Raw genomic sequence first — 27,088 nt, 5'->3', positions numbered from 1 at the left:
ATAAGCTACAGTAATCAAGACAGGGTAGTATGGGCAAAAGAACAAACAAATAGATCAATCAAATGGAACCGAGAGCCTAGAAATATACCCAAACAAATATAGTCAAAGAATATTTGACAAAGAAACAAAAGCAACTTAATGCAGAAAGGATAGTCTTTTCAGCAAATGGTGAAACCACTGGACCACCACATGCAAAAAAAGAAAGGAAAGAAGGAAGAAACAGAGTGAGTGAGGGAGGGAGGAATCAATCTAGATACAGGTCTTATACCCTTCACAAAAAATTAACTCAAACCAGATCACAGATCTAAATATGAAATTAAAAATTATACTTCTAGAAGATAACACAGGAGAAAATACAGAAGACTCTGGGTTTGGAGATAACTTTCTAGATGTAACACCAAAAGCAAGATCCATGAAAAAAGAAATTAGTATCTTGGAAATCTTTAAAATCCGCAAAAGATACTCTGTTAAGAGTAAAGACAAGCCACAGACTGGGAGAAAAGCTATGCAAAAAAACATATCTGATAAAGAACTGGTATCCAAAATATACAAAGAACTCTCATTAAAAAAAAAATACAGAGAGGGTCTCACCCTGTTACCCAAGTGTGATCTATTACTTGGGCCTGGCCTCAAAGAGCTCTTAAAATTCAATATTAAGAAAACAAACAACCCTGGCTGGGCACGGTGGCTCACGCCTGTAATACCAGCACGTTGGGAGGCCAAGGCAGGCAGATTACCTGAGGCCAGGAGTTCGAGACCAGCCTGGCCAACATGGCAAAACCCCGTCTTTACCAAAAATACAAAAAAATCTAGCCAGGCATGGTGGTGTACACCTGTAATCCCAGCTACATGGGAGGCTGAGGGAGGAAAATCGCTTGAACCTGGGAGGTAGAGGTTTCAGTGAACCAAGATCGCACTACTGCACTCCAGCCTGAGTGAAAGAGCGAGACTCTGTCTCCAAAAAAAAAAAAAAGGAAAAGGAAATGAGCAACTCAATTTTAAAACGCAACAAAGAACTGAACAGGTATCTCATCAAAGAAGATATATAGATGGCAAGCATATGAAAAGATGCTTAACATCGTAAATCATTAGGGCATTGCAAGTTAAAACAACAATGTGATACGACTACATACCCATTAGAATAAAATCCAAAATTCTCACACCACCAAATGCTGGCAAACATATGGAACAACACGAACTGTCATTCATTGAAGGTGGGAATGCAAAATGGTACAGCCATTTTGGCAGACAGTCTGGCAGCTTCTCACAAAGCTAAAATAGGCTTACTATACAATCTAGCAAGCATACTCTTATATATTAACCTGGATATTGAAAACTTATGTTTACACAAAAACCTATACACAAATGTCTACAACAACTTTATCCATAATTGCCAAAACATGGAAGCAACCAAGATATACTTCAATAGGTCAACAGAAAAACTGTGGTATATATATAATGGAGTACTATTCAGTGATAAAAAGAAATGAGCTATCAACCCATCAAAAGACAGAGAAATCGTAAATGCATATTGCTAAATGAAAGAAGTCAGTCTGAAAAAGCTACATACTGTGTGATTCCTACTATACGAAATCATGGAAAATGTAAAATTATAGAGATAGTAAAAAAGATCAGTTGCCAGGGGAGGGAGAAAAGGATGAACACGTCGAGGATAGGATATTTTTAGGGCAATGAAACAATCCTGTTTGATGCTGTAATGATGGATACATAATACAATACATTTGTCAAAACTCATTGAACTGTATAACATAAAGAGTAAACCCTAATGTAAACTATGTACTTTAGTTAATAATAATGCATTAATATTAATTAATCAATATAACAATCGTACCACACTAGTACAAGATGTTATAACAGAAGAAATTGGGGATGGGGTGGGTTATATGGGAACTCTGTACTTTCTGCCTAATTTTTTTTTTTTTTCAGATGGAGTCTCGCTCTGTCGCCCAGGCTGGAGTGCGGTGGCGCCCAGGCTGGAGTGCGGTGGCACGATCTCAGCTCACTGCAAGCTCCACCTCCTGGGTTCATGCCATTCTCCTGCCTCAGCCTCCCCAATAACTGGGACTACAGGCGCCCGCCACCATGCCTGGCTAATATTTTTGTATTTTTAGTAGAGACAGGGTTTCACCATGTTAGCCAGGATGGTCTCGATCTCCTGACCTCGTGATCCCCCCGCCTCGGCCTCCCAAAGTGCTGGGATTACAGGCGTGAGCCATCGCGCCCGGCCCTTTCTGCTTAATTTTTCTGTGAATCTACCTTTCAACTACCTTGAAAAAGAAAGTTTATTTTTTAAGTCACATTAAAAATCAATTTTACGAATACACATTTAATAAAACGAAATTCCTGACCCATTCTACTAGCCAGAGATACAATTAAACTTGTTGTTTGTTAACTTACGTTTCCATATAAATATTACATCAAACCATTGCTTAAACTTTACTCAGCCTCTTTTTTTCTCCAAAAGGCTTGCCTGAATTTACCTCCAGATACAAATCTGAAATTCTGTCCCCAAAATGAGTATGTCTGTGCCTGCATATGTGTGCACACACAAATTACTGCACTATGAATGTGTATGCTCTTCTCTCCTATTCTTTATCAAACAGTGTCACTAATATACTTTTCATGATTTTCTATGACATAAATCTTAAGCAAACAGCAATTTGGTTATAGCTAGTAAATTTTTATCTCCTTCCTAAGGTATAAAGTAAACAATTAAAATTATAACTACAAAACTCATCCATTAAATAAATAGGTTACCAGGATCCAGGATAAGCTGATAGAAAACTTTAAAAGGAAAAGGTTAGTATCTTAATTTGAGTCACAAACAATGAGGAAGCCTGGGAACTCAGTGAGATGCATCATGGTATGGCCTTGTTGAAGCAACGGGCATGGAAAACGATTTTTGGCAATGTGTTAAAGGTACTTACAGCAATCATTTCTCACCCAAGATGCTTTCTTACTCATCCCTGACATACTGATTCTAAACAGATGGTATGATCATCTGTTAAAGACATTCAACCTGAGAAAACAGCAGAAAAACTTATTTCTAATCATTATTATATTTAGCTTGAAAGGTCTATGAAATATGCCTTTCATAGAATGTTCCTAAACAATTTTCCTGAACAAACCAAATATTAATAAAGGCCCTACTGCATGCTTCTAGATGAATGAGAAATGGTCTCTACTTTCTATGAATTTAGGTCTACTGGAGATAAAAGCCATTTTGCCCTGCCAACCCACTGTAAAAACAGAAACCAAAAGTCCACAAGGTTCTAAGACGCAGAAGCAGCCCAAGTGTCTATCAATAAATGAATGGATAAGCAAAATATGGCATATACATACAATGAAATGTTATTCAGCTTTAATCAGGACGGAAATTTCTGCAATATGCTACACCATGGATGAAGCTTGAAGACATTATGCTAAGTGAAACAGCCAGCCATAAAAAGGTATATACACTGCATAATTTCACTTATATGAGTTACTTAGAGTACAGTCGAAGTCACAGAGACAAAAAGTAGAATGGTAGTTGCCAGGGGCTGGGAATAGAGAGAAGGAGGAGTTAGTGTTTAATGGGTACAGTTTCAGTTTAAAAGACTTCTGGAGATGGATGGTGATGATGGTTGCATGACATTTTGAAGGTATTTAATACCACTGGGCTGTACATTTAAAAATGAAATGAGATCATAAATCTTATATGTATTTTATCATAAAAAAATTGGAAAAAAGTTAATGAGGTTGTTTATTGTGAAAGAAAAAGGAACGAAGAAACAATCTGAGTTTTCTTTAGCAATGCAATAGTATAATCAAGAAGCCTAAGGTGTTCTTACATCACTGAGGAAAAAGATAGGTAAAATCTTTAGGAAGCAATCTTTTCCCACAAAGAGTGAGGTGTTCAACTTCCTTAACTTGAATTTTTCCACAAAATATGTAAATTGAATTCTACCTGGGCAGAGAAAGAAAATACAGAAAAAGAAAAGCAAATATTCAGAGAACACAGGGATATGCCTGGCTAGGAGGATAACCTGCTCTATTCCAGGGTACATACGGAGGTATGTTTTCCAGATTTAAAGAACTAAGGTTACAAGTTAATCTAAATATTACATTAATATGGGAAGGCATATGTATAGTGTTTGTGTTATGGTCCATGTTCAGAAACTGGCTCATTTACAGAAATATATCAAGTCATTCAAAACCAGAATTGTTGACTCCAATTTCTGATGAGTAAAAAAACCCATGTGGGATCTAGTTCTGCTTCCTTTCTAATGCATCAAAGACGAACTGCTCAAAGATCTTAACGTTCCATAATCTTCTGAGTTTCAGTGTTCTATTTATCTGTTTACTCCAAGTGTAATGTCACATATATATTGCCAATACATTATGTTTAATTATATTTTAGTGTTTTTATACAACACTATATGTGAACTGAAAATCACAGATACACACATTCCTATTTATGAGTCTCTGCCAAAAAAATGGGAAATGTTAAACATTCATTTCAGAAAGATGACTAACGTATAAATAACATATTATAGGTTGAGTATGCCAAATCCGAAAATCTGAAGTCCAAAATGCTACAAAATCTGAAACTTTCTGAGCACCAATATGATGCTCAAGGAAAATGCTCATTGGAGTGTTTTGGATTTTGGATTTTTGATTTGAGATGTTCAACCAGTAATGGAACAAGTGTCTTCACATTGATCATACTGGAGCTAAAACTTTTTGCCTTTGGGCAAAAGTTCCTCAACCATGTTCCTGGGAATTGTGAGGGTTCCTGACATCTTTACAGAGTCTTATAAGATAAAATATATTAGCATATTACTAAGCTGTATGCCTCTTTTCCACTCTCATTTTCTCATCAGTGTATGATGGAGTTTACCAGAGTCTGCGAGACTTATGATATTGCAACAGATTCACTGCAGAAGCAGATGTGAAAATCCAGGTGTCTTTTATTAGGCTAGACATTAGCTTAATAGCAGTTAAATTCACAAAATATTTAAGAAATGCAATGCTAATTAAACCTTTTGTTCAGAAAACTATGCTTATTTTTCATAAAAATGTATTACTGAATTCTTTGAGATTTTTAAGAGTATAAAGGGGTCTTGAGACCAGTAACTTTGAGAATTGACAGCTTAGGGTATATTTTATCTTCATCTATAGTAATTTTCCCCCCAAAATTGAAAATAATTAACAATCAGAAAAAAGGTTTTAAAATTGTGGCAGCTGTCCCAAAAGTTAACACATCTGCTTTTAAATGTCATTTACAGGTTGTTTCTACTGCACCTACACCTAGTCAACCACTAAGAAAAGGAAAAGATTTCCACAGAACATATTTCCAATCCATTAATTTCACAGACTTAACAGTAACAGGCTTAGAACCCGGATTTAGCCAGGAGGATACAGCAAAAATATATAATAATAAAATGTACAGGAGCTCTGCTTCTGGTGTAAAAGAGTAAGTATGCAACAAACTGGTCCTCTCATAGAGGATATAGACTATGGATAACAGATATAGACATGGATAAAATACAAAAATCGCTACTTGAGGGTTCTTGAGAATGATCAATTGGCAGGCATATTTTGAAGGTGAGTCAGAACTTGGCATAAACAACCAATAAAATGAAATTCCCCTTTTCTGTGGCTTTTCCCTGAGGGTGGCTGCAAACTCCAAAAGAAAGTCAACTTCCTTTCTGACCAGAGGAACCAGGGAAAAATGGTCAGGCAATCAAGTGTGCCAGAATAGAGGAAGGCAGAGAATGGACATCCCAAATTCTGTTTAAATTCAACCTAAGTCTCTGACTGAATCCTATACTACACATGCATGAGACAAACAGAAAGAAGCTTCTGCCTAAGGGTAAAAGAACTACACTGTAATCTGAGCCAATGTTCATTGCAGGCATGACAGTTTGAGCCTAACCAAGTTAACTACCTGCTAAAATAAAAACATCAACATTTTTTGGAACTAAGTAACAAAATCCAGAGATTCCACCAAATTACATTCACAATGTCCAGGATACTATGCAGTATTACCCAATATATGAAGTCAGGAAAATGTGACTCACTCTCTAGGGAGGAGAAAACCAACATATGCCAACCCCAAGATGATCCAGATGTTAGAATTACAAAAACTTTAAAGCCACTCTTACATATATGTCGACAAAAACTGAAATATTCTTATAGTGAATAAAAGGATATGAAATATCAGCAGAGAACTAGAAAATATTTAAAAGGTCCAGATTTCTGCTCCTGGGAAAGATGGAATAGGAAAAAAAGAACACTGCCCAACTAATTTTACCAGGCTACCATAATCCTACTACCAAAATCTGAAAAGGCAATTCAAAACATTGTATCACAACATCCCTGATAAATACAGGTGCAAAATTCCTTAAATTATTACCAAAGCAAATCCAAGACAATACGAAGGAAAAAAATTTATAAGAATAAATCCAACAAAATACAAAAATAATTATATATTATAATCAATTTAGGTTTATTCCAGAAATGCAATGTTAAACATTTGAAAATAAACCAAAAAGTTAATCACATTAAGAGAATAAAGAAAAAATCATATGATCATTTCAATGGATATAGAAAAACCACTTGACAAAATTCAATGTCTATTCATGATAAAAACTCTCAGAAACTAGGAATAAGAGGAACTTCCTAAAATTAATGAAGGGCATTCCTAGCACTATATTTAATAGAGAAATGATGAGTTGTTTCTCCTCAAAACCAGGAACAAGGTGAGGATTCCTGTTCTTACTATTTTTTTTGTCCAACATTGTACTGGATGAAAATCAAATAAAGGGCATAAAACTGTGCAAATTTTCCCGTTACGATTGTTTACAAAGAAAACCCCCCCAAAAATAAATAACTAGCATAATGAATAAGTTAATATAACAAGATTGCAAGACAGAAGATTAATAAGTTAAATTAATTGTATTATTACATACAAGCAGCAAACGAATGAGAAATAAAAATTCAAAAACAATTTCACTTGCAATAATGCCTCCACTGCCAAAAAACTCCCATAAAACACTTAAGAATAACTCTAACAAAAGATGTCCAAAATCTGCCAGGCGCAGTGGCTCACGCCTGTAATCCCAGCACTCTGGGAGGCCAAGGCGGGCGGACCGCGAGGTCAGGAGATCGAGACCATCCAGGCTGACACGGGGAAACCCCATCTCTACTAAAAATATTTTTAAAAAATTAACCCGGCATGGTGGCGGACGCCTGTAGTCCCAGCTACTCAGGAGGCTGAGGCAGGAGAATGGCGTGAACCCGGAAGTCGGAGGTTGCAGTGAGCCGAGATCGCGCCACTGCACTCTAGCCTGGGCGACACAGCGAGACTCCGTCTCAAAATTTAAAAAATAAATAAATAAATAAAAGATGTCCAAAATCTCTACAGTGAAAGCTACAACATTATAAAGAGAATTAGAGAGAAATCTAAGGAAAAGAGATATACACCATGTTCATGGATTGAAGGACCCACTATTGTTAAGACAGCAATTCTCCACAATTTTATCTACAGCTTCTTATCAAAATTCCATCAGGCCTTTTTTGTGTGTGTGTAGAAATTGACAAACTGATTCTCAAATTCACTTGGAAATATAAAGAACCTAGAAAAACCACTGAAGTTTTAACAAAGTTAGAAGACTTACCCTGTCAAGTTTTAAGACGACAAATCTATGATAATAAGTGAGTTTGGTATTGGGGAAATACAGACATATAGATCAATGGAACAGAATAGAAAATCCAGAAATAGATGCACATATACATGATCAACTGATTTTGAACAAACATGTCAAGGCAGTTAAATGGGGAATGAAAAGACTATTCAATAAATGAGGCTAAATCAACTGGATATCCATGCGGGGGGAAAAAAATTACCCTTACTTATGTGATACAAAACAATGAACTATAGAACCACACCCAGCTAATTTTTTGTACTTTTAGTAGAAACGGGGTTTCACCATATTGGCCAGGCTGGTCTCGAACTCCTGACCTCGTGATCCACCTGCCTTGGCCTCCCAAATTGCTGGGATTACAGGCGTGGGCCACCACGTCCAGCCCTAAACTGATACTTATTAAAAGATGCATGCATATCCAATAGGATATGAAAAATGCTCATCATGGAAATACAATTTAGAACAAAATGAGAAAATACTACATAACTGCTAGAATAGCTAAAATGTAAAAAGACTGACCTCCTAAATGAAATGGACAAATCCTTGAAAGACACAAGCTACAGGTTAATGCAAAAGGTAAATTATTAAAGAAATTGAATTTCCAGTTCAAAAACCTTCCCACAAAAAACCTCCAGGCCCAGACAGCTTCAATGCAAATTCTACTTAACATTTAAGAAATAATTCCCATTCTACACATATTCTTCCTGAAAACAAAAAGGGAGAAAACACTTTCCAAAAGTGAGTTGAGGCCAACATCACCCTGACAACAAAATGAGACAAATAGATTATAAGGAAACAAACTACAGACCAATATTCTTTATAAATACATATGCACAATTTCTTTAAAATTTTTTAACAAATTAAATCCAGTAATGAGCATTAAAAAGTAATTCACCATGACCAAGATGGCTTTCCCCAGGAATGCAAAGTTGGCTTAACATTAAAAAAATTGGCCAGGTGCGGTGGCTCACGCCTGTAATCCCAGCACTTTGGGAGGCCGAGGCGGGCAGATCACGAGGTCAGGAGATTGAGACCATCCTGGCTAAAACGGTGTAACCCTGTCTCTACTAAAAATACAAAAAATTAGCTGGGTGTGGTGGCGGGTGCCTGTAGTCCCAGCTACTCGGGAGGCTGAGGCAGGAGAATGGCGTGAACCCGGGAAGCGGAGCTTGCAGTGAGCCGAGATTGCGCCACCGCACTCCAGCATGGGCGACAGAGTGAGACTCCATCTCAAAAAAATAAAATTAAATTAAATTAAAAAGTCAACCAATGTATTTCACCCTAATACCAGAAGAGAAAAAACATACATTTATCTAAACAGATACAGGAAAGGAATCTGACAAAATCTGAAACACAAACTGTGCATGCTGGTACACGCCTATAATCCCAGCTACTTGGGAGGCTCAGGTGAGAGGACCACTTGAGGCCAGGAGTTCAAGAGCAGCCCGGGCAACATAGTGAGATCTCACCTCGAAACAAACAAACAAAAAAATTATAAAACATAAGTAAAAACTCAAAATGACAACAGCAGAAATTTCATAAGAAACATAATTAAATGCCAAAAAACGTTAGGCACTGATGTAATGTGAGAAGATGACTTTCAAAAATTTTTGAAAGTCACCAAGTATGAACCCAATTTCTTATAACACAGTTAATCATACATGGTCTTAGAAGGTAATCCAATTTCTTTCAACATCAAATATGCCTTCTTGCTGCATTTTTACTTAGGTTAAAATGAAAATGATTTCTTAAATACCCAAAATGGATGGGTTGGAATACAATGGCCATGGGCCAATTTGAAAAGTAAATGAGCAAAAAGACAAATAGTAAAGTTTTCTAATATGCTACAGGTAAACCTCAAAGTGACTGTCTAATTAACATGTAGATGACATTATTCTCTAAAAGGAAACAAGTAAACCAAATTATCCGTCTCTATTGTCAAATGATTGTGGGAAAGCTGTTTCCCTTCTTTAAGCTTCATTTTCCTGTCCTATTATAAAAGGACATTATGCTAGATTCTTCTTAAATTCAACAAATACTTACTGAGCACCTACTGTGTGGCAAACACTTTTCTAGATGCTGGAAATACATCAATGTAAAAAAAAGAGAGAAAGAGAGAGAGACAAAAACCCCTCGCCTTATAGAGCTTAGAGAGATAGAAAAATATGCAAAATATGTATCGTGGTAAATGGTAATGAATATTATAGAGAATAAAGCAGGAAAAGGGACAGAATGTACTGAGGGGGCTATAGTTTAGAATGGGGTTATTAGGGAACCACATGATTTCTAGGTTCACGTTCAGTTCAAAAATCCAATGATTTTTCTTCTGTGTTGACTAGGCAGCATAAAAACACACAATGAACCTCTGAACTTGACCTCTTTAAACTCACACATTCTGTTACCTTGCTCTGTGTGTCACCACTTATATTTCTTTAAAAACAGGATTAAAAATACATTTTTCCACACTGAGATAAAGCATATGCTGTCATTTAATGCAACAATTAATTTCCCAGTCTTGCCTTGGGAGAGGAAAACAAAAATAAAACCTAGCAATTTGCCCCAAAGGTTCTAAAAATCCAGCATTTTTATACACTACAGAAAGAATTAAAATGAGTGATTTTTCCTCCCCCTTCAATATATTTATAGTCTGAAATTCAGTCTTGCTGGGGCTAAGTTACAACAAGAGGTGGTTTAACAGCACCTTTGAAATGGAAGATGTTTTTATAGACAAGGAAAGTCAAGTGAATAATAAGAATTACTACTATACCTATTGCAGCTATCCTATTTTGTATGTTTGCTACCTGCCAGGTATAGCGCTAGCTGTAAAATCAGCAACTGTATACAGTTTGAACTAATATATTCATTTCAAATTCCATGAGAGAGAAGTTTCTGTAACGTTAAGTGCATTGCTGCTTTTCTATACTTCTACTATATGATTATCTCGGGCAAATCTTCAAGGCAACAAAAAGCTTTCGTTTGGGATGTAAAGGCCCTCTGCTAAGTTGAGAAGGGTGTAAATGATAATAGGAAGATGCTGCCTATCTGTGATAATGAGTTCACATGAACAAATATTTAAATAATTTTATCTAGAACTTAATTTGAAGATCTGAATTTTAAGTCCAATCCACAGCACAAAGTTCCTCAAAAGCTATTCATACCCAAGTGACTTTTTAAAAAAGCTCAATTTATTAGCCATACCCACTATTGTGCTTACAAAAACACAATATTCATTACAAAATAGACATTTTTTCCACTCCACTAGGAAAAACAACTCAAAATTATACTAATATCTTAAATCTGCCCATTTGGGTTAGGATTTCTATTTCTTTGGAAATGCCTGCTTAATAAGAGTATTTCCCAAAAGAGATCACTGTCCACAAACCAGCCTATTTTGCTCAATCCAAATACTTTTTAAATTCGTCTTTCAAAAGTAGATTAGCTCCCATATTTTTTTTCCTCCTGGCAGCTATTTTTCATTCACTATATAGTTCATGTTTAGAGTTCACATTAATAAAACTGCCTGTTAATTATCTTCTAAGTAATTCTATGTAATATAAAGTTTCACCCAGCAGAATAAAGCAGGCACTTTGTGCGTTACATTATTAGCAGATGGGAAAGTTTATTTCCAGCATTTAAATGCCAATAGAACTCTCTGTGGAACATTAAGAAGATAAAAACGATCTAAAGGGTTTTTAAAAATTAACCCTAGAAGAATATGATACTGTCCTTTAGAAAACAAGAAGGGTAAACAGGTAAATACATAAAAACCTACCAGCTCATTGCTTGTAGATGTGAGTCTTAGTTTTTCTTCAATTTCCTTTCCAATTTTCTGAACAGTTACCTGAGTCTGTTTAATTGCACACTGGGCTCTATGAAGCCTAGAAATATAAGTTATAGAAAAATGTAAATGAGTTAACAGTAAACTCAACAAAGAGCCTCAGATTTAAATGACAAACCTTGAGGATACATAGAATTAATAATGAACTCAATTGATTTTTAATTATCTAGCATATTCACAATGAAATAATAGGGAATACAATAAATCCTAAACAGTAGAGCTCTAAAACACCCTTTTTGTACCTGCCTGCCTCTGATGTACTGTGAGGTAAGATGAAGAACTCAAAGGAGTTGGGAAGAGCTCTGAGAAAGTAATATAGTAAAATCCTATCATTTTATAGATATGGAAACTGAAGCTCGGTGAAATTAAATGGATTGCCAAAGTCACCGAGAGAGTATCACCACTCTCAAAAGTGACAATTACTTCTGGGTATACATAAAGAAAAAAAGAATTCACAGTAATCCCAGTTGAGAAGGTTGAATTAAAGCAGACAGCACTCTCAAAGATATAAGAAAAAACCAGAAGATGACAGAAAAGACAAAGTAATAGGAGGAATTAAATAGTTGGCCAGGTTCAAACTAGCCAACTACATTCTCAGTAAGGTCTCTTTCAAGGAACAATGAAAAAATTAAGAGCTATTTTTATTTTTAAATTACGGTTTTCTTTGTGTTTTTGCTTCTTGGTCTCTTTATCTTTATTTTAATTTAATTTTATTTTGAGACAGGGTGTCACTCTGCCGCCCAGGTTGGAGTACAGTGGTGCAATCACGGCTCACTGCAGCCTTGACCTCCCGGGCTCAAGTGATTCTCCTAGCTCAGGCCCCCAAATAGCTGGGACTACAGGCATGCACCACCACGCCTGGCTAATTTTTGTATTTTTTGCAGAGACGAGGTTTCACCATGTTGCCCAGACTGGTCTCAAACTCCTGTGTTCAAGCAATCTGCCCGCCTCGGCCTCTCAAAGTACTAGGATTATAGCACTATGCCACTGCGCCTGGCCTCTTTATCTTTAAATATAGCTCATGTATTTCTTATACATTTCCATACCAAATGGTCAAACTGTCTTTATTTGTAGATGACATAATTGTCATGTGGAAAATCATCAGAAATCTACAAAACAAATACTAAAATTAAGAAGTTAATTCAGCAAGGTCATGGGATATAAGGTCAATATACAAAAAAATCAATTATATTTCTGTATGTAGGTATACCTCACTTTACTGCACTTTGCTTTATTGTGCTTCATAGATATTGTTTTTATTTAAAAAAAAAAGGCCGGGCGCGGTGGCTCACGCTTGTAATCCCAGCACTTTGGGAGGCCGAGGCGGGCGGATCACAAGGTCAGGAGATCGAGACCACGGTGAAACCCCGTCTCTACTAAAAAAAATACAAAAAATTAGCCGGGCGTGGTGGCGGGCGCCTGTAGTCCCAGCTACTCGGAGAGGCTGAGGCAGGAGAATGGCGTGAACCCGGGAGGCGGAGCTTGCAGTGAGCCGAGATTGCGCCACTGCACTCCAGCCTGGGTGACAGAGCGAGACTCCGTCTCACAAAAAAAAAAAAAAAAAAAAAATTGAAGGTTTGTGGCAACCCTGAGTCAATCAAGTCTACTGGAGCCATTTTTCCAACAGCATGTGCTCACTTCATGTCTCTCTGTCACATTTTGGTAATTCTCACAATATCTCAAACTTTATCATTATTATTATATCTGTTATGGTGACCTGTGATCAGTGATCTTCGGTGTTGCTATTATAGTTATTTTGGAGCACCACGAGCTGCACCCATATAAGACAGTGAACTTTATCGATAAATGTTTTGTGTTCTGACTGCTCCACTGATTGGCCATTCCCAGTCTCTCTTCCTCTCCTTGGGCCTCCATATTCCCTGAGACACAACAATAATGAAATTAGGCCAAGCCTTACAGTGGCCTCTAAGTGTTCAAGTGAAAAGAATAGTCCCACATCTCTCACTTTAAATCAAAAGCTAGAAATGACAAAGCTTAGTGAGGAAGGCATGTGAAAAGCCAAGATAAGCCAAAAGCTAGGCCTCTTGCATGAAACAGTCGGCCAAGTTGTGAATGCAAAGGATAAGCTACTCCAGTGAACACATGAATGATAAGAAAGTAAAACAGCCTTATTGCTGACGCGGAAAGAGTTTTTCTGGTCTGGATACAAGATCAAACCAGCCACAACATTCTCTTAACCCAAAGCCTAATCCAGAGTAAGGACCTAACTCTTTTCAAATCTTTGAAGGCTGAGAGAGGTAAGGAAGCTGCAGAAGAAAAGTTGGAAGACAGCAGAGATTGGTTTATGAGGTTTAAGGAAAGAAGCAACCTCTAGAACATAGACAGACGTGCAAGGTGAAGCAGGAAGTGCTAATGGAGAAGCTGCAATAAGTTACTCAGTAGCTCTAGCTAAGATCATCAATGAAGGTGGTTATACTAAACAACAGATTTTCAACATACATGAAACAGCCTTCTGTTGAAATAAGATGCCACCTAGGACTTTCATAGCTAGAGAGGAGAAGTCAATGCCTGGCTTCAAAGCTTCAAAAGACAGGCTGACTCTCTTATTAGGGGTTAATGCAGCTGCTGATTTTAAGTTGAAGCTAATGCTCATTTACAACTCTGAAGATCCTGAGGCCCTTAAGAATTATGCTAAATCTACTCTGCCTGTGTTCTATAAATGGTACATCAAAGCCTGGACGACAGTGCATCTGTTATGGGTTTATCAATATTTTAGGATTCTTGAGACCTACTTCTTAGAAAAAAAGATTTCTTTCAAAATATTACTTTCATTGGCAATGCACCTGGTCACCCAAGAGTGCTGATGGGCATGTACAAGGAGATTAATGTTTTCATGTCTGCTAACACATTATCCATTCTGTAGCCCATGGATGAAGGAGGCATTTCAACTTTCAAGTTTTATTATTTAAGAAATACATTTCATAAGCCTAGAGTTGCCATAGATAATTGATTCTTCTGGTGGATCTGGGCAAAATCAATGGAAAACATTCTGGAAAGGATTCACCATTCTGAATGCCATTCAGAACATTCATGATTCACGGGAATAGATAAAAATATCAACATTAACAGGAGTTTGGAAGAAACTGATTCCAACCCTCATGGATGACTTTGAGGGGTTCAAGACTTCAGTGGAGGAAGTAACTGCAGACATGGTTTTAATAGCAAGAGAATTAGAATTATAAGTGGAGCCTGAAGATATGACTGAATTGCTGTGATCTCATGATCAAACTTGACTGGATGAGGAGTTACTTTTTATAGTTAAGCAAGAAAAGTGGTTTTGTGGCCAGGCGCGGTGGCTCACGCTTGTAATCCCAGCACTTTGGGAGGCCGAGGCGGGTGGATCACGAGGTCAGGAGATCGAGACCACGGTGAGACCACGGTGAAACCCCGTCTCTACTAAAAATACAAAAAAAATTAGCCGGGCGTGGTGGTGGGCGCCTGTAGTCCCAGCTACTCGGAGAGGCTGAGGCAGGAGAATGGCGTGAACCCGGGAGGCGGAGCTTGCAGTGAGCCGAGATTGCGCCACTGCACTCCAGCCTGGGCGACAGAGCGAGACTCCGTCTAAAAAAAAAAAAAAAAGAAAAAAAGAAAAAAAAAGAAAAGTGGTTTTGTGAGATAGAATCTACTACTGGTGAAGAAGCTATAAACACTGTTGAAATGACAACAAAAAATTATATACCATCATAAACTTAGTTGATAAAACAGTGGCAGGGTTTGAGGGGAAGGACTGACTCCAATTTTGAAAGAAGTTCTACTCTGGGTAAAATGCTATCAAACAGCATCGCATGATACAGAGAATCATTCATGAAAGAAGAGTCAACTGATATGTCAAACTTCATGTTATCTTGTTTTAAGAAATTGTCACAGTCACTCTAACCTTCAGTAACCACCAATCTAATCAGTCAGCAGCCATTGATATGGAGGCAAGACCCTCCACCAGCAAAAAGATGCGGCTTGCTGAAGGTCCAGATGATCATTAGCATTTTTTAGCAACAAAGTGTGTTTTAATTAAGGTATGTACATTGTTTTTAGACATAATGCTATTTCACACTCAACAGACTACAGCATAGTGTAAACATAACTTTTATACGCACTGGGAAACCAAAAAGTTCATGTGACTTGCTTTATTGCAATATTTGCTTTACTGCTTTATTGCGATATTTGCTTCATTGGGGTAGCCTGGAACCAAATCCTCAGTATCTCCAAGGTATTCCTGTATTAGCCCCAAACAATTGAGATATGAAATTTTTAAATACTACTTTAATGACAGCATCAAAGAAAATTAAATACTTAGGGATGAAAGAAATAAACAAAAGACGTGCAAGACTCAACCCTGAAGTCACAAAACACTACTACAATAAAGAAGAACTAGTAAATAAAAAATACATGTACATGGACTGGAAGATTCCACGTTGTTAAGTTGTCAGCTTTTCCCAAATGGGTAAATAGCGTGAGACTCCCAATCACAGTCCCAAAGGATTTTTTTTTGACAGAAATTAATAAGCTGATACTGTAATTTATATAGAAAAGCAAAGAATCTAGAAGTGACAAACCAATCTTGAAATATGCCAGATTTCAAGAGTTTCTATTAAGTTACATAATTAAGACAATATGGCGTGGTCATGGAAATAAAAAAAAATAGATCAATGGAACAGAATAAAGTGTATCATAATAGTCCTACATATATACAGCAAATTAATTTTTGACAAAGGAATCAAGGCAAATCAGTGCAGAAAACAAAGTTTTTTAAACAAAGGTGCTATGGAACACTGAATAAGCATAGAAAAAAAATCAATCTCATCCCCTACTTCATACACACAAAAATTAATTTAAAGAGGATCACAGTAAATATAAAAGCTGAAATCATAACACTTATGGCCAAAAATATAGGACTATCTCTTGCAAACTTGGGGTAGACAAATATTCACTAGAGAAGACATAAAAAGAATTAATCATAAAATTTAAAAGGAATACATTAGACTTTAAAAAATGAGAAATACCTGTTAATCTTAACAAAGCTGCCATTAGGAAAATAAAAAACAGTCGATAGACTGGGAGGAAATATTTGCAAAGCACCTATCTGACTATAAAGAATTCTTATAAATCAGAAATCAAGACAGCCAGTTAAAAATGGACAAAAGAGTGAAATAAACACTTCACAAAAGAAGATATAAGAATGGCCAATAAGCAAAGGAAAACTCACTCAAAGTCTTAGTCATCAGGGAAACGCATATTAAAATCATAATGAGGTGCCATTTCACACCCGTTAGAATAGATAAAATGACAACACTAAATGCTGGCAAGGATGTGGAACAGCTGAAACTTGCATGCATTGCTGGCAAAAATGTAACAGGCTGGTGCAAAGTAACTACAGTTCTTGCAATTATTTTAAATTTAAATTTAAATTGCAAGAACCCACGAGATAGGAGATCGAGACCATCCTGGCCAACATGGTGAAACCTCGTCTCTACTAAAATACAAAAAGTTAGCCAGGCATGGTGGCATGTGCCTGTGGTCCCAGCTACTTGGGAGGCTGAGGCAAGGGAATCGCTTGAACCGGGAAGCAGAGGTTGCAGTGAGCTGAGATCATGCCATTGCACTCCAGCCTGGCGACAGAGCAAGATTCCGTCTCAAAAAAAAAAAAAAAAAAAGGCAAGAACTGCAATTACTTTTGCACCAGGCTAATAAAATAAGAGTGCTTTTTTTTTTAGAAATTATTAGTTATTAAGTTAAACATACATTTAACCTATGGCCCAGTAATTCTACTCCTAGGTATTTACCCAAGAAAAATAAAAAACATATGTCTACAAGAAGCTTTGTATAAGAATGTTCGTAGAAAACAACCCAAATGTCTATCAAATAGAAGAATCAACAGATTGAGGTATATTCATATAATGAAAATCTACTTAGCAATAAAAAGGAACACACCACTGGTACATACAACAATATGAATGGATCTCAAAAACAATGTGTTGAGTGAAAAAAGCCAGAAACAGATAAGTCCATATTGTATGATTCCCTTTTTACAAAGTTCAAGAACAGGTAAAATCAACCTATGGTGACAAAAGAGTCGTGGGGACTGACATAGGGAGAAGAGGGAACAAAGGAACTATCTGAGGTGATGGAAATGTTCTAAGTCTTTATTTTTCTAGATGGTGGCCTCACTTTGTCACCTAGGTTGGAGTGCACTGGCATGACCATAACTCACTGCCCCCTCAAATTCCTGGACTTAAGGGATCTTCCTGCCTCAGCCTTCTGAGTAGCTGGACTACAGGAGGGTGCAACTGGGTCCGACTAATTTTTTGTAGAGACAGAGTCTCGCTATGCCCAGGCTTGTCTCAAACTCCTGGCCTCAAGCCATCCTTCCGCCTCAGCCTCCCACAGTGCTGGGATTACAAGAGTGAGCCACTGCACCTGGCTTTGATGTCTTGATTAGGGTAAGGAGTACACCAAAACTCACAGATTTTACACTTAAGATCTGTGCATTTCACTATGTGTGAATTTTACCTCGGTTTTTAAAAGGTGGTCATCAATCCTAACCTGAAAGTCATCATATATATGAGAGGTTCGTTTTCTTAGGCATTTGATGGTATCGCTACCTCTGCCAACATTATTATTATTACCCTAAACCCTGAAAATATTCAGGATATGTTCTGTACTTTTAGAAATTGCCTGACATTTATTGATGATTTCTTAGGTCACATAAAAAGGACCAACTCTCAATATAGCTATTTTGTTCATGGGACCAGTAATTCAACAAATCCCTCAGGGCTCCTAAGGAATCCAATAAAGGAGATTATACGCCATCCTGTTGCCTCTTGGTCTGGGTGTGTTTGTGTGTTTAATCTACATTGACAGTAATACTCTCTTTAAAAGACAGCTCTAAAGTAATTTTACATCAAGGTAAGGCCCTTTGTGATGTAGTCCCTGCTGACACATCCAGTCTCGTTCCTGATTATTTTTTACCTTGCACCCTCATCTCCAGCAATACTGAACTACTGGCAACTCTCCAAACATATCCTATCATTTCTTCCTTCTGTACCCCTGTGTGAGTTGTTCTATGTGCCTACAAGTTCCTCCCATCCCTTAGCAGATAAATAAATTCCTAATCCATTAAGAGGCAGCTCAAGCAACCGGTTCTTCAAAGGCATTTCCTGACTATTACAGACAGGTAGAGGCTCTCCTTCCTCTGGAAATCTGCTACTTCATGTGTGTGGCACCACAAAAATATTATATGACCCTATTTTACAGCAACTATTTATTTCTTTGCCTATTTCACCAGATCTTTCTGGGGGAAAAATAAACTTCATCTTTTCAGGTATATTCCAAATGCTAAGCACAGAATGTGGCACAAAGGAGGGACTCAAAATGTATTTGCTGGCTTAAGGTCTAACGTCTGAACATAAAAGCACAGTTCCAAAATTTGATATTTTTGACATCAGTGGGAGATTAATTGGAAGATCAATGTGGTAGTTTCCTATATCTGTTACTTCAAAATAGTGTATCAAAATAAAAATCACATAGACATCACTCATTCAAGTGAGGAAACAGCAATTTTTACTAAGAATGTTATCAGAATTCTAAAAATGATAGGCATCATCAACCCAGAGAAGAAATCAACAAAATAGCCTGTTACTTTAAAAGTAGGAAAGTGCTGCCTAAAACTTCACTGGTACTATGCAAACAACCTTGTCAAATGGTAAAGACTTTAAAAATAAAAATGATTCATGACCATAATTAATGTATGACTTCAACTATTTGGCTCTCACTGCCCCAGACGCTTTCTGATCTTACCTTAGGGGCTTAAAACACACAGACAGAGTCACATTTCCTCCAATCTTCAGTGTTATCCAAATAGACTTTCAGAGCCCCTGCTACATCAAGACAGCTAATAACACCCCCCTTTCAAACCCAACAGGAGAATAAAAGTTTGAAGTATTTAGACTTTGAAAAATAACATGGGACGTCCTGATTCCCCTGGGGATAAAGAGGTGAAGGACTAACTAAAAAAGGAACAACTGCTTTACCTCCAAACTGGTTGGCCAATTTCAGAGTAATGTTTCTTGATTTTGCAAACTATCAAAAGAATCTATAAAGAAAGAAATATATATCATGTAGTAATATGGGTGAGTGGTCAATATCAACACTAACATCCTCAAGCTGAAATAAAACTTATCGTCACTGGTGTTGGGAAGGAGAGATCAAATAGCTATCTGATAGCTATTCTGGTGATAGGAAAGAGAAGCATTCCTATTTTTTAACAGGATTTGAGATAAATTGAAACTGGACTAAAAAAGTGGTTTGAGGCTATATATTTCTGTGAATGTAGAGACATTGAATATAAAAAATTATGTCAAGTAAATTATTAATAAAGATTAACTGAGACGAAGCCAATGAGATATTAAAAATAATCTCACTGAAGGAGAAGTTAGAAGATAATATTGATCATATCACATCAGAAACCCTGCATTCAAGTTTAAGACAAAGAATGACAAATTAGAATACCTACAAAGGCAGTGAAGTATAGTTCCCTATGGCTTGCAGAGAGAGAGAAAAAGGGAGAAGAAATATAGGAAAGACAGATGTCTATGAAACAAATCAATACCTTATAATTAATGGTTTTGTATTTCATATGAAGGTGCTTAGATTTTTATTCTGAAGGCATTAGAAAACCATCAAAAAGTTTTAAGCTGGGAAAGATTTAATTACATTTGCACTTTAGAAAGATATTTCTTCTTGTAATAGGTGAATGGCACACAGAGAAAAGAGACTGCAAACAGGAAGGTTAGTGTGAGGTTATTCCAACAGTCCAAGTAACAAATGGCTCTGTCCTAAATTAAAATAGTGACAGGAAAGACGGTGTAAATGTGAAAAGTGAGAGAGAAGAGAGATAAAGAATGATGCTTGAAAACAAACTACCAGCATAAAAATGAAAGAGAAGACATCACTACAGATCCTTCAGATAGTTAAAAGGAATTAAGGAGAAATTATGAGCAACTCTTTGCCAATAAATTCAACTTAAATGAAATAGTCAAATTGTTTAAAATCCACAAATTTCCAAAACAAAGAAACAGAAAATCTAAAGAACCACCATCTGTTAAATAAATTATATTTGCAATTAAAAATTTTCTCACATAGGAAACTCTAGGCTCAGATAGCTTCACTAGTAAAATGGCAGTAGCATCAAAAATCTTTCCAAGGAGAGGGGATGCTTTCAGTTTGTTTCATGAGGTCAACATGACCCTAATACCAAAACATGACACGAACACTATACGAAAAAAAATTATAGACCAATTATTACACATGAACATAAATGCAAATACCATTAATAAAATGTTAGCAAATCAACTCTAGTAATATGTGAAAAGGATAAAGCAACTGGATCAGGTGAGTTTATCTGAGTCGGTTATACCACTCTGTTAAACTGACTGATTTTCAAATACTATACAAGGTTGGTATAATATCTGAAAATCAATTAATGACAGAATGAAGAAAAAAGATCATAATTATCTTAAAAGATACAAAAAAGAAGCATTTGATAAAATTTAATACCTGTTACTGGTTAAAAATAAAAAAAAAAACCTCAACAAACTAGGAGGAAAGGGGAGCTTCCTCAATCTGATAAAAGGTTTATAGAAAAAAAATCTACAGCTAATCCTATACTTACAATCAAAAACAAGGCAAAGATACCCACTTTCATCACTCTATTCCACATGTACTCAAGGTCCAAACCATTGTAATAATGCATTTTAAAAGTAAATAAAAGCCATAGGTATAGGAAAGGAAGAAGCAAATCTACTTAAAGGTGCTATGATTCTGTATGTAGAAAAATCCAAAGAAATCTACAATCCAACTACTAGAACTAACAAGTAAATTCGGCAAATTGCAAGAGTTTAAATTAATACATTAAAAATCAATCAGTGTTGGCCGGGCGCGGTGGCTCACGCTTGCAATCCCAGCATTTTGGGAGGCCGAGGCGGGCGGATCACGAGGTCAGGAGATCGAGACCACGGTGAAACCCCGTCTCTACTAAAGATACAAAAAAATTAGCCGGGCGTGGTGGCGGGTGCCTGTAGTCCCAGCTACTCGGAGAGGCTGAGCCAGGAGAATGGCGTGAACCCGGGAGGCGGAGCTTGCAGTGAGCCGAGATTCCGCCACTGAACTCCAGCCTGGGTGAGAGAGCGAGACTCCGTCTCAAAAAAAAAAAAAAAAAAAAAATCAATCAATCAGTGTTTCTATATAATATCGATAAATAACCAGGAATAAATCTAAAGAAAGATGTGAAAGACCTGTACACTGAAAACCATAAAACACTGCTGAGATATTAAAGAATACTTAAATAAATGGAGACATATACCATTTCATGGATTGGAAGATATGATATTATTAAGCAGTGAAGTCTCCCTAAATTGATCTAGAGCCAAAGCAATCCCAATCAAAAACTCAAAAGATTTTTGTTTAATAGAAATTGGCAAACTGCTTTTAAAATTGATATGCAAATACAAAAGACCTAGAACACCAAGAAAATGTTGGGGGCAGGGGGACGGGAAACAGCTGGAGGGCTTACACTACTAGATTTTATGACCTATCATAAAGCTACAGTAAGTAAGGCAGCAGTAGTTACATAGAACTAAACAAATAGATCAATGAAATATAATTTAGGGCTGGGTGCGGTGGCTCACGCCTGTAATCCCAGAACTTTGAGAGGCCGAGGTGGGCAGATCACCTGAGGTTGGGAGTTCGAGACCAGCCTGACTAACATTGAGAAACCCTGTGTCTATTAAAAATACAAAATTAGCCAGGCGTGGTGGCACATGCCTGTAATCCCAGCTACTTGGGAGGCTGAGGCAGAAGAATTGCTTGAACCTGGGAGGCAGAGGTTGCAGTGAGCTGAGATCGCACCATTGTACTCCAGCCTAGGCAACAAGAGCAAAACTCCGTCTCAAAAAAAAAAAAAAAAAGATATATATATATACACACACACACACACACACACACATTTCAGATTATAGAAAGAATCATTCATATATACTCAATTTTTTAATAAGGAAAAGAAAAACTGTGTCAACAAACGGCAGTGAAATAACTTAATACGCATAGAGGAAATAAATGAACCTTAACCTGTACCTCACCTTATACACACAGATTAATTTGAGATGGATTAGGGACCTAAATGTAAAAGCTAAGACTACAGTGCTTCTGGAATAACACACAGGAAAATATATTCAAAAACTTTGACTAGGCAAAAATGTCCTAAGGGCATTATTGAGAAAATGAAAAAAAATCAAGTCATGACTGAGAAAACACTTGGGGTGTGTGTGTGTGTGTGTATGTGTGTGTGTGTACACTTGACAAAGGACTTCTATCCAAAATATGTAAAGAATTCCTACATAAAAATATATAAACAACCCAATAATTGAGAATAGGCAAAATATTTGAACAAACACTTCAAAAAATAAGATATAAGAATGAGATATTAGCACATGAAATGGTGCTCATATCTTTGGTCATTATAAAATTAAAAATCAAAATCAAAATGATACACTACTACAAGCCTATTATAATGGCTAGAACTTACAAAACTGGCAATATCAAATGATGGCAAGAGGTAGAGCAACTGGAACTTTCAAACACTGCTGGAGGGACTGTAAAAATGTGTAACTACTTTGGAAACCTGTGTGGCAATACCTAATAAGTTAAATATACACCTCTCGTATAAGCCAACAGTTTCACTCTCAGGTATAATGTGGGCTGGGTGCGGCAGCTCACGCCTGTATTCCCAACACTTTGAGAAGTTGAGATGGGAGAAATCACTTGACATCAGGAGTTTAAGATCAGCCCCAGCAACACAGCAAGACCCTGTCGCTAAAAAAATTAAATTAGCCAAGCATGGTAGTGCGCACCCATTCCCAGCTACGTGGGAGACTGAAGGGAGAATCCCTTGAGTTCAGGAACTTGAGGTTACAGTGAGCTATGATTGCATTACTGCACTCCAAGCCTGGTGACAGAATGAGTCTCTGTCTCTAAAATATCAAATAAATAAATAAATAGGAGAAAGCACATGACCACAAAAAACTTGTGTAAGGTGTTCCTATCAGCTTTATTTATAATAGCCAAAAATTAGAAACAATCCAAATATCCATCAACAGAATAATGAATAAGCAAACTGTAATATATTCATAGAAGGAAATACCACTTCACCAGTAAAAAGGAATACACTGCTAATCTATACAACAACATGGATAAATTCCAAAAACTGTATGTTAAACAAAAGAAGCCAGAAACCAAAAGAGTGCCCTGTATGACTCCACTTATAAGAAGTTCAAAAACAGGGAAAGCTAATAAATGATGAGGCAGTAAGAAAAGTGTCCCAGGGATGGGAATGAGGGTGTCAGAACGCTGGCAAATGAGGGAACATTTTGGATAATGAAAATATTCTATACCTTGATTTAACGATGGCAATACAGGTGTGTATATTTATTAAAATTCATCAAACTGTGTGTATGTATGTGTGTGTATATAGACAGATGATAGATAGATAGATGATAGATAGATAGATAGATAGATAGATAGATAGATAGATAGACAGACAGATAGATATCTGTATTTTATTGTATATAAATTACACTGCCAAAGAAAAAGAAAAGAATGTTTGCTGGTATATGGCTTGGGGAACCAGAAAAATGGCGATGCTATTTACTGCGATGTAGAACATGGGAGGAGCAGTTTGAGAAGAAAGTTCTATTTTCAGTTGGAGGTGCCTGTGTAACATCCAAGAGGATGTGTTGAATATGAGTTGAATATAAAGATCTGTTGCTCAGGAGACAGATCTTGGCCAGAGATAAAAATGTGGCAATCATTAGCACACAGATGGTTATGACCACTATGAAAGTGAATGAGATCACCCTGAAGACTGTGAGAATGAGAGTAAACAGAACCTAGAACAAAATCCAGAGGAACATCAATATTTAAGAAATTAGGGGGGGAAAAAAAGTCCTGCAAAAAATTCTGAACCAGAATATCCAGGGAGAAGTAGAAGGACAGCTGGGAGAGCTGGTATGACAGCAGTTAAAGGAACAGCGCATCTCGAGGGAGGAATGACCACTGTCACAAAAATCAAGCAACCTAAGGCCTAGACAGTTTCTACATATTTAGCAGCAAGGACTTAATTAAAGCCATTTCAAATCTGTTCACCTCACCCCAGATAGACTGCCACCTAGCCAATAGCCCCTAATTGGTTTCTTAGCTTCAACTCTTATTCTTCTCAATTCTATTCTGTACTTAGTACCAAAGAATCCCTGTTCTTCATTTGCTCGGTTACTAATTGTAGTTTATCTTCCCCAACAGCATCCAGAATGCCTGCCTTATATACATCTAAAATTATATTTCCTTAGAGACAACTAGAAATATCACAATCCACAAACTTACAATTTCAAAGATTCGTGCTAATGCATCTAGTACCTCACCACTTTATCTTTCTTCTTCTCTGATGGACACTAACCTTTAAGATACTCTAGGCCCTCTAACAGCTAGTGTGTGGTTGCCTACACAGTTCCCTTCATTATGTATCTATGGGTAATTAACATACATGTACTCCTAGTCATGTTGATAACATCTTCTATCAATGATAAAAGGATTTTTCTGGTGTCTAAAAAGGCGTGATCTACATTTTTCTACACTAAATGCATTTTCCATTTTTTAAAGAATTCTATTCAAATAAATCCACCTATTCAAATAAATTTTATCAAATAAATCCACTCCATGATAGTCATGAATCACTGCAATGCTCCAGAACTGACATCACATTATACTAGTGCTGCCTTTTCCCTCACTCATACTTCCTGTGTTCAATCACCTAAACCTATTGATCCTTCTTTCCCAAAGCTCTTATCTGCGAAATTTCCTTTTCATCATTCCCACCGTAAGCACCCTGGTTCAGCATTAATAAAAGGCCTTCCTTTCTAATCTCTGCCCTTTTCAATCCATTTGGAACACTGCCATCAGAATGCTCTCCTAAAGCACAGATTTCAACAGTGTCCTTCAAAAAATCAAAACAATGACGTAAGAGGTATGGAGATCTTTTAAGTCTTAGTGTATCAATAATTAGCATGACTACAGGTAAATTTGAGCTCTTTATACAAAAGAAAAAAAACCACCATGTACTAGCACCAAATAATCACAAATTCTAAAAATCTAAGATTAGATGTTATTCTTTGCTTGAAAAAAGCCCAGGGTGATTTAAATAAACATTTAAACTCTGTTGTTTTAGCCTGGCAATTCAAAGTCCAATGAAATCTAGCTCAGGCACAATAGTATTAATATTTACCAGAAACCTGAGGCCTAATACAGTACCTGGAACATAGAATAAATTTTTTTAATAATTCGTTAGTGAATGAATACATATTTATTTAGTGCTGGCTATGTGCCAGGCACTAAGCTAAAAACTTGAAATGGATATTTCATTTAATTCTCACAAAAATCCATAGATGTAATCATTCCCATTCTACCTGTGAGAAAACTGAAGCTGGTAAGTGGCAGAATCACTATTTAAACCCATGTTTGTTTAACTCCAAAGCCCGTGGTCTCCACTGCTTCCTTATTTCCCACCCACAAACCCATCGTTCCCAAGCTAATCTTGCCATCATCTCCCCACAAACCTTGGCATCAGTAACACCTTACATGTTAAATAATTTTAGTTTCCAAAGTGCTTTTTCACAGACACATTATTTAGGTTAAACCTTCCAAATATAAGTGTCCAAGCTCAGTATTCCTCCCGTTATATATCAGGTTGCTGTGTGCTTTTCTCTTCCATTATTCTACGATTCTATTCACAATATAATTCGTATCTCAACTAAATCTGCTGCTGCATTTTATCCCACTATCTTTGGGGTAGGCAGAATTCTAAAATGTCACCCCAAGATTCCCATTCTCTGCATAATCCCCTTCTCTTGGTTATTAGCAGGACTTATGAACACCATAGGATATTACTCCCAGAAATGTTACTTTACAAGGTGAAGGAATTGGAGGGCTATAATTAAGGTCACGTATCGGTTGACTTTGAGTTAACCAAAAGGGAGATTAGCTGGGTGCTATAGGCTGAACTGTATCCCTCCATCCCACGCCCCAAATTCATGTTGAAGTGTCCTAACTCCTAATGTGACTATATTTGTAAACAAGACTTTCAGAAGGTAATTAAAGTTGATGAGGTCATAGGGTGGCCTTAAAAGAACAGGAAGAGAAAAAGATCTCTCCCTCTCCACACGCATGCAAGAAGGAAAGACTATGTGAAGTCACAACAGGCAGGTGGCCATCTGTATGCTAGGGAGAGAGCCTCACCAGAAACTGAACCATGCGGGCACCTTGATCTCAGACTTCCAGCCTTCAGATCTCTGAGAAAATAAATGTCTGTTGCTAAAACCACCCAGACTGGTATTTCGTTGTGGCAGTCCAAGCTGACTAATCCAGAGGGTAGGTCTGCTCTAACCAGGTAAGCCCTTAAAAGGGACTGGCCCACTTGATC

General features: G+C 37.0%; 1 protein-coding gene across 1 annotated transcript in view; it reads right to left on the bottom strand.

Moving 5' to 3' along the window:
• UVRAG (UV radiation resistance associated) overlaps nucleotides 1-27,088 on the bottom strand; it is a 333,170-nt gene that overhangs the window by 173,781 nt on the left and 132,301 nt on the right. The window contains exon 7 of the mRNA XM_032166960.2: nucleotides 11,482-11,587. Within this exon, the coding sequence (XP_032022851.1) occupies nucleotides 11,482-11,587 (106 nt within the window). The remainder of the gene's footprint in view (nucleotides 1-11,481; nucleotides 11,588-27,088) is intronic.

This window comes from Hylobates moloch, unplaced genomic scaffold (genome assembly GCF_009828535.3).
Source record: "Hylobates moloch isolate HMO894 unplaced genomic scaffold, HMol_V3 SCAFFOLD_11, whole genome shotgun sequence".
Lineage (NCBI taxonomy): Eukaryota > Metazoa > Chordata > Mammalia > Primates > Hylobatidae > Hylobates > Hylobates moloch.
The sequence above is the reverse complement of the archived record's forward strand: the minus strand, read 5'-3'. Positions and strand labels throughout refer to the sequence as shown.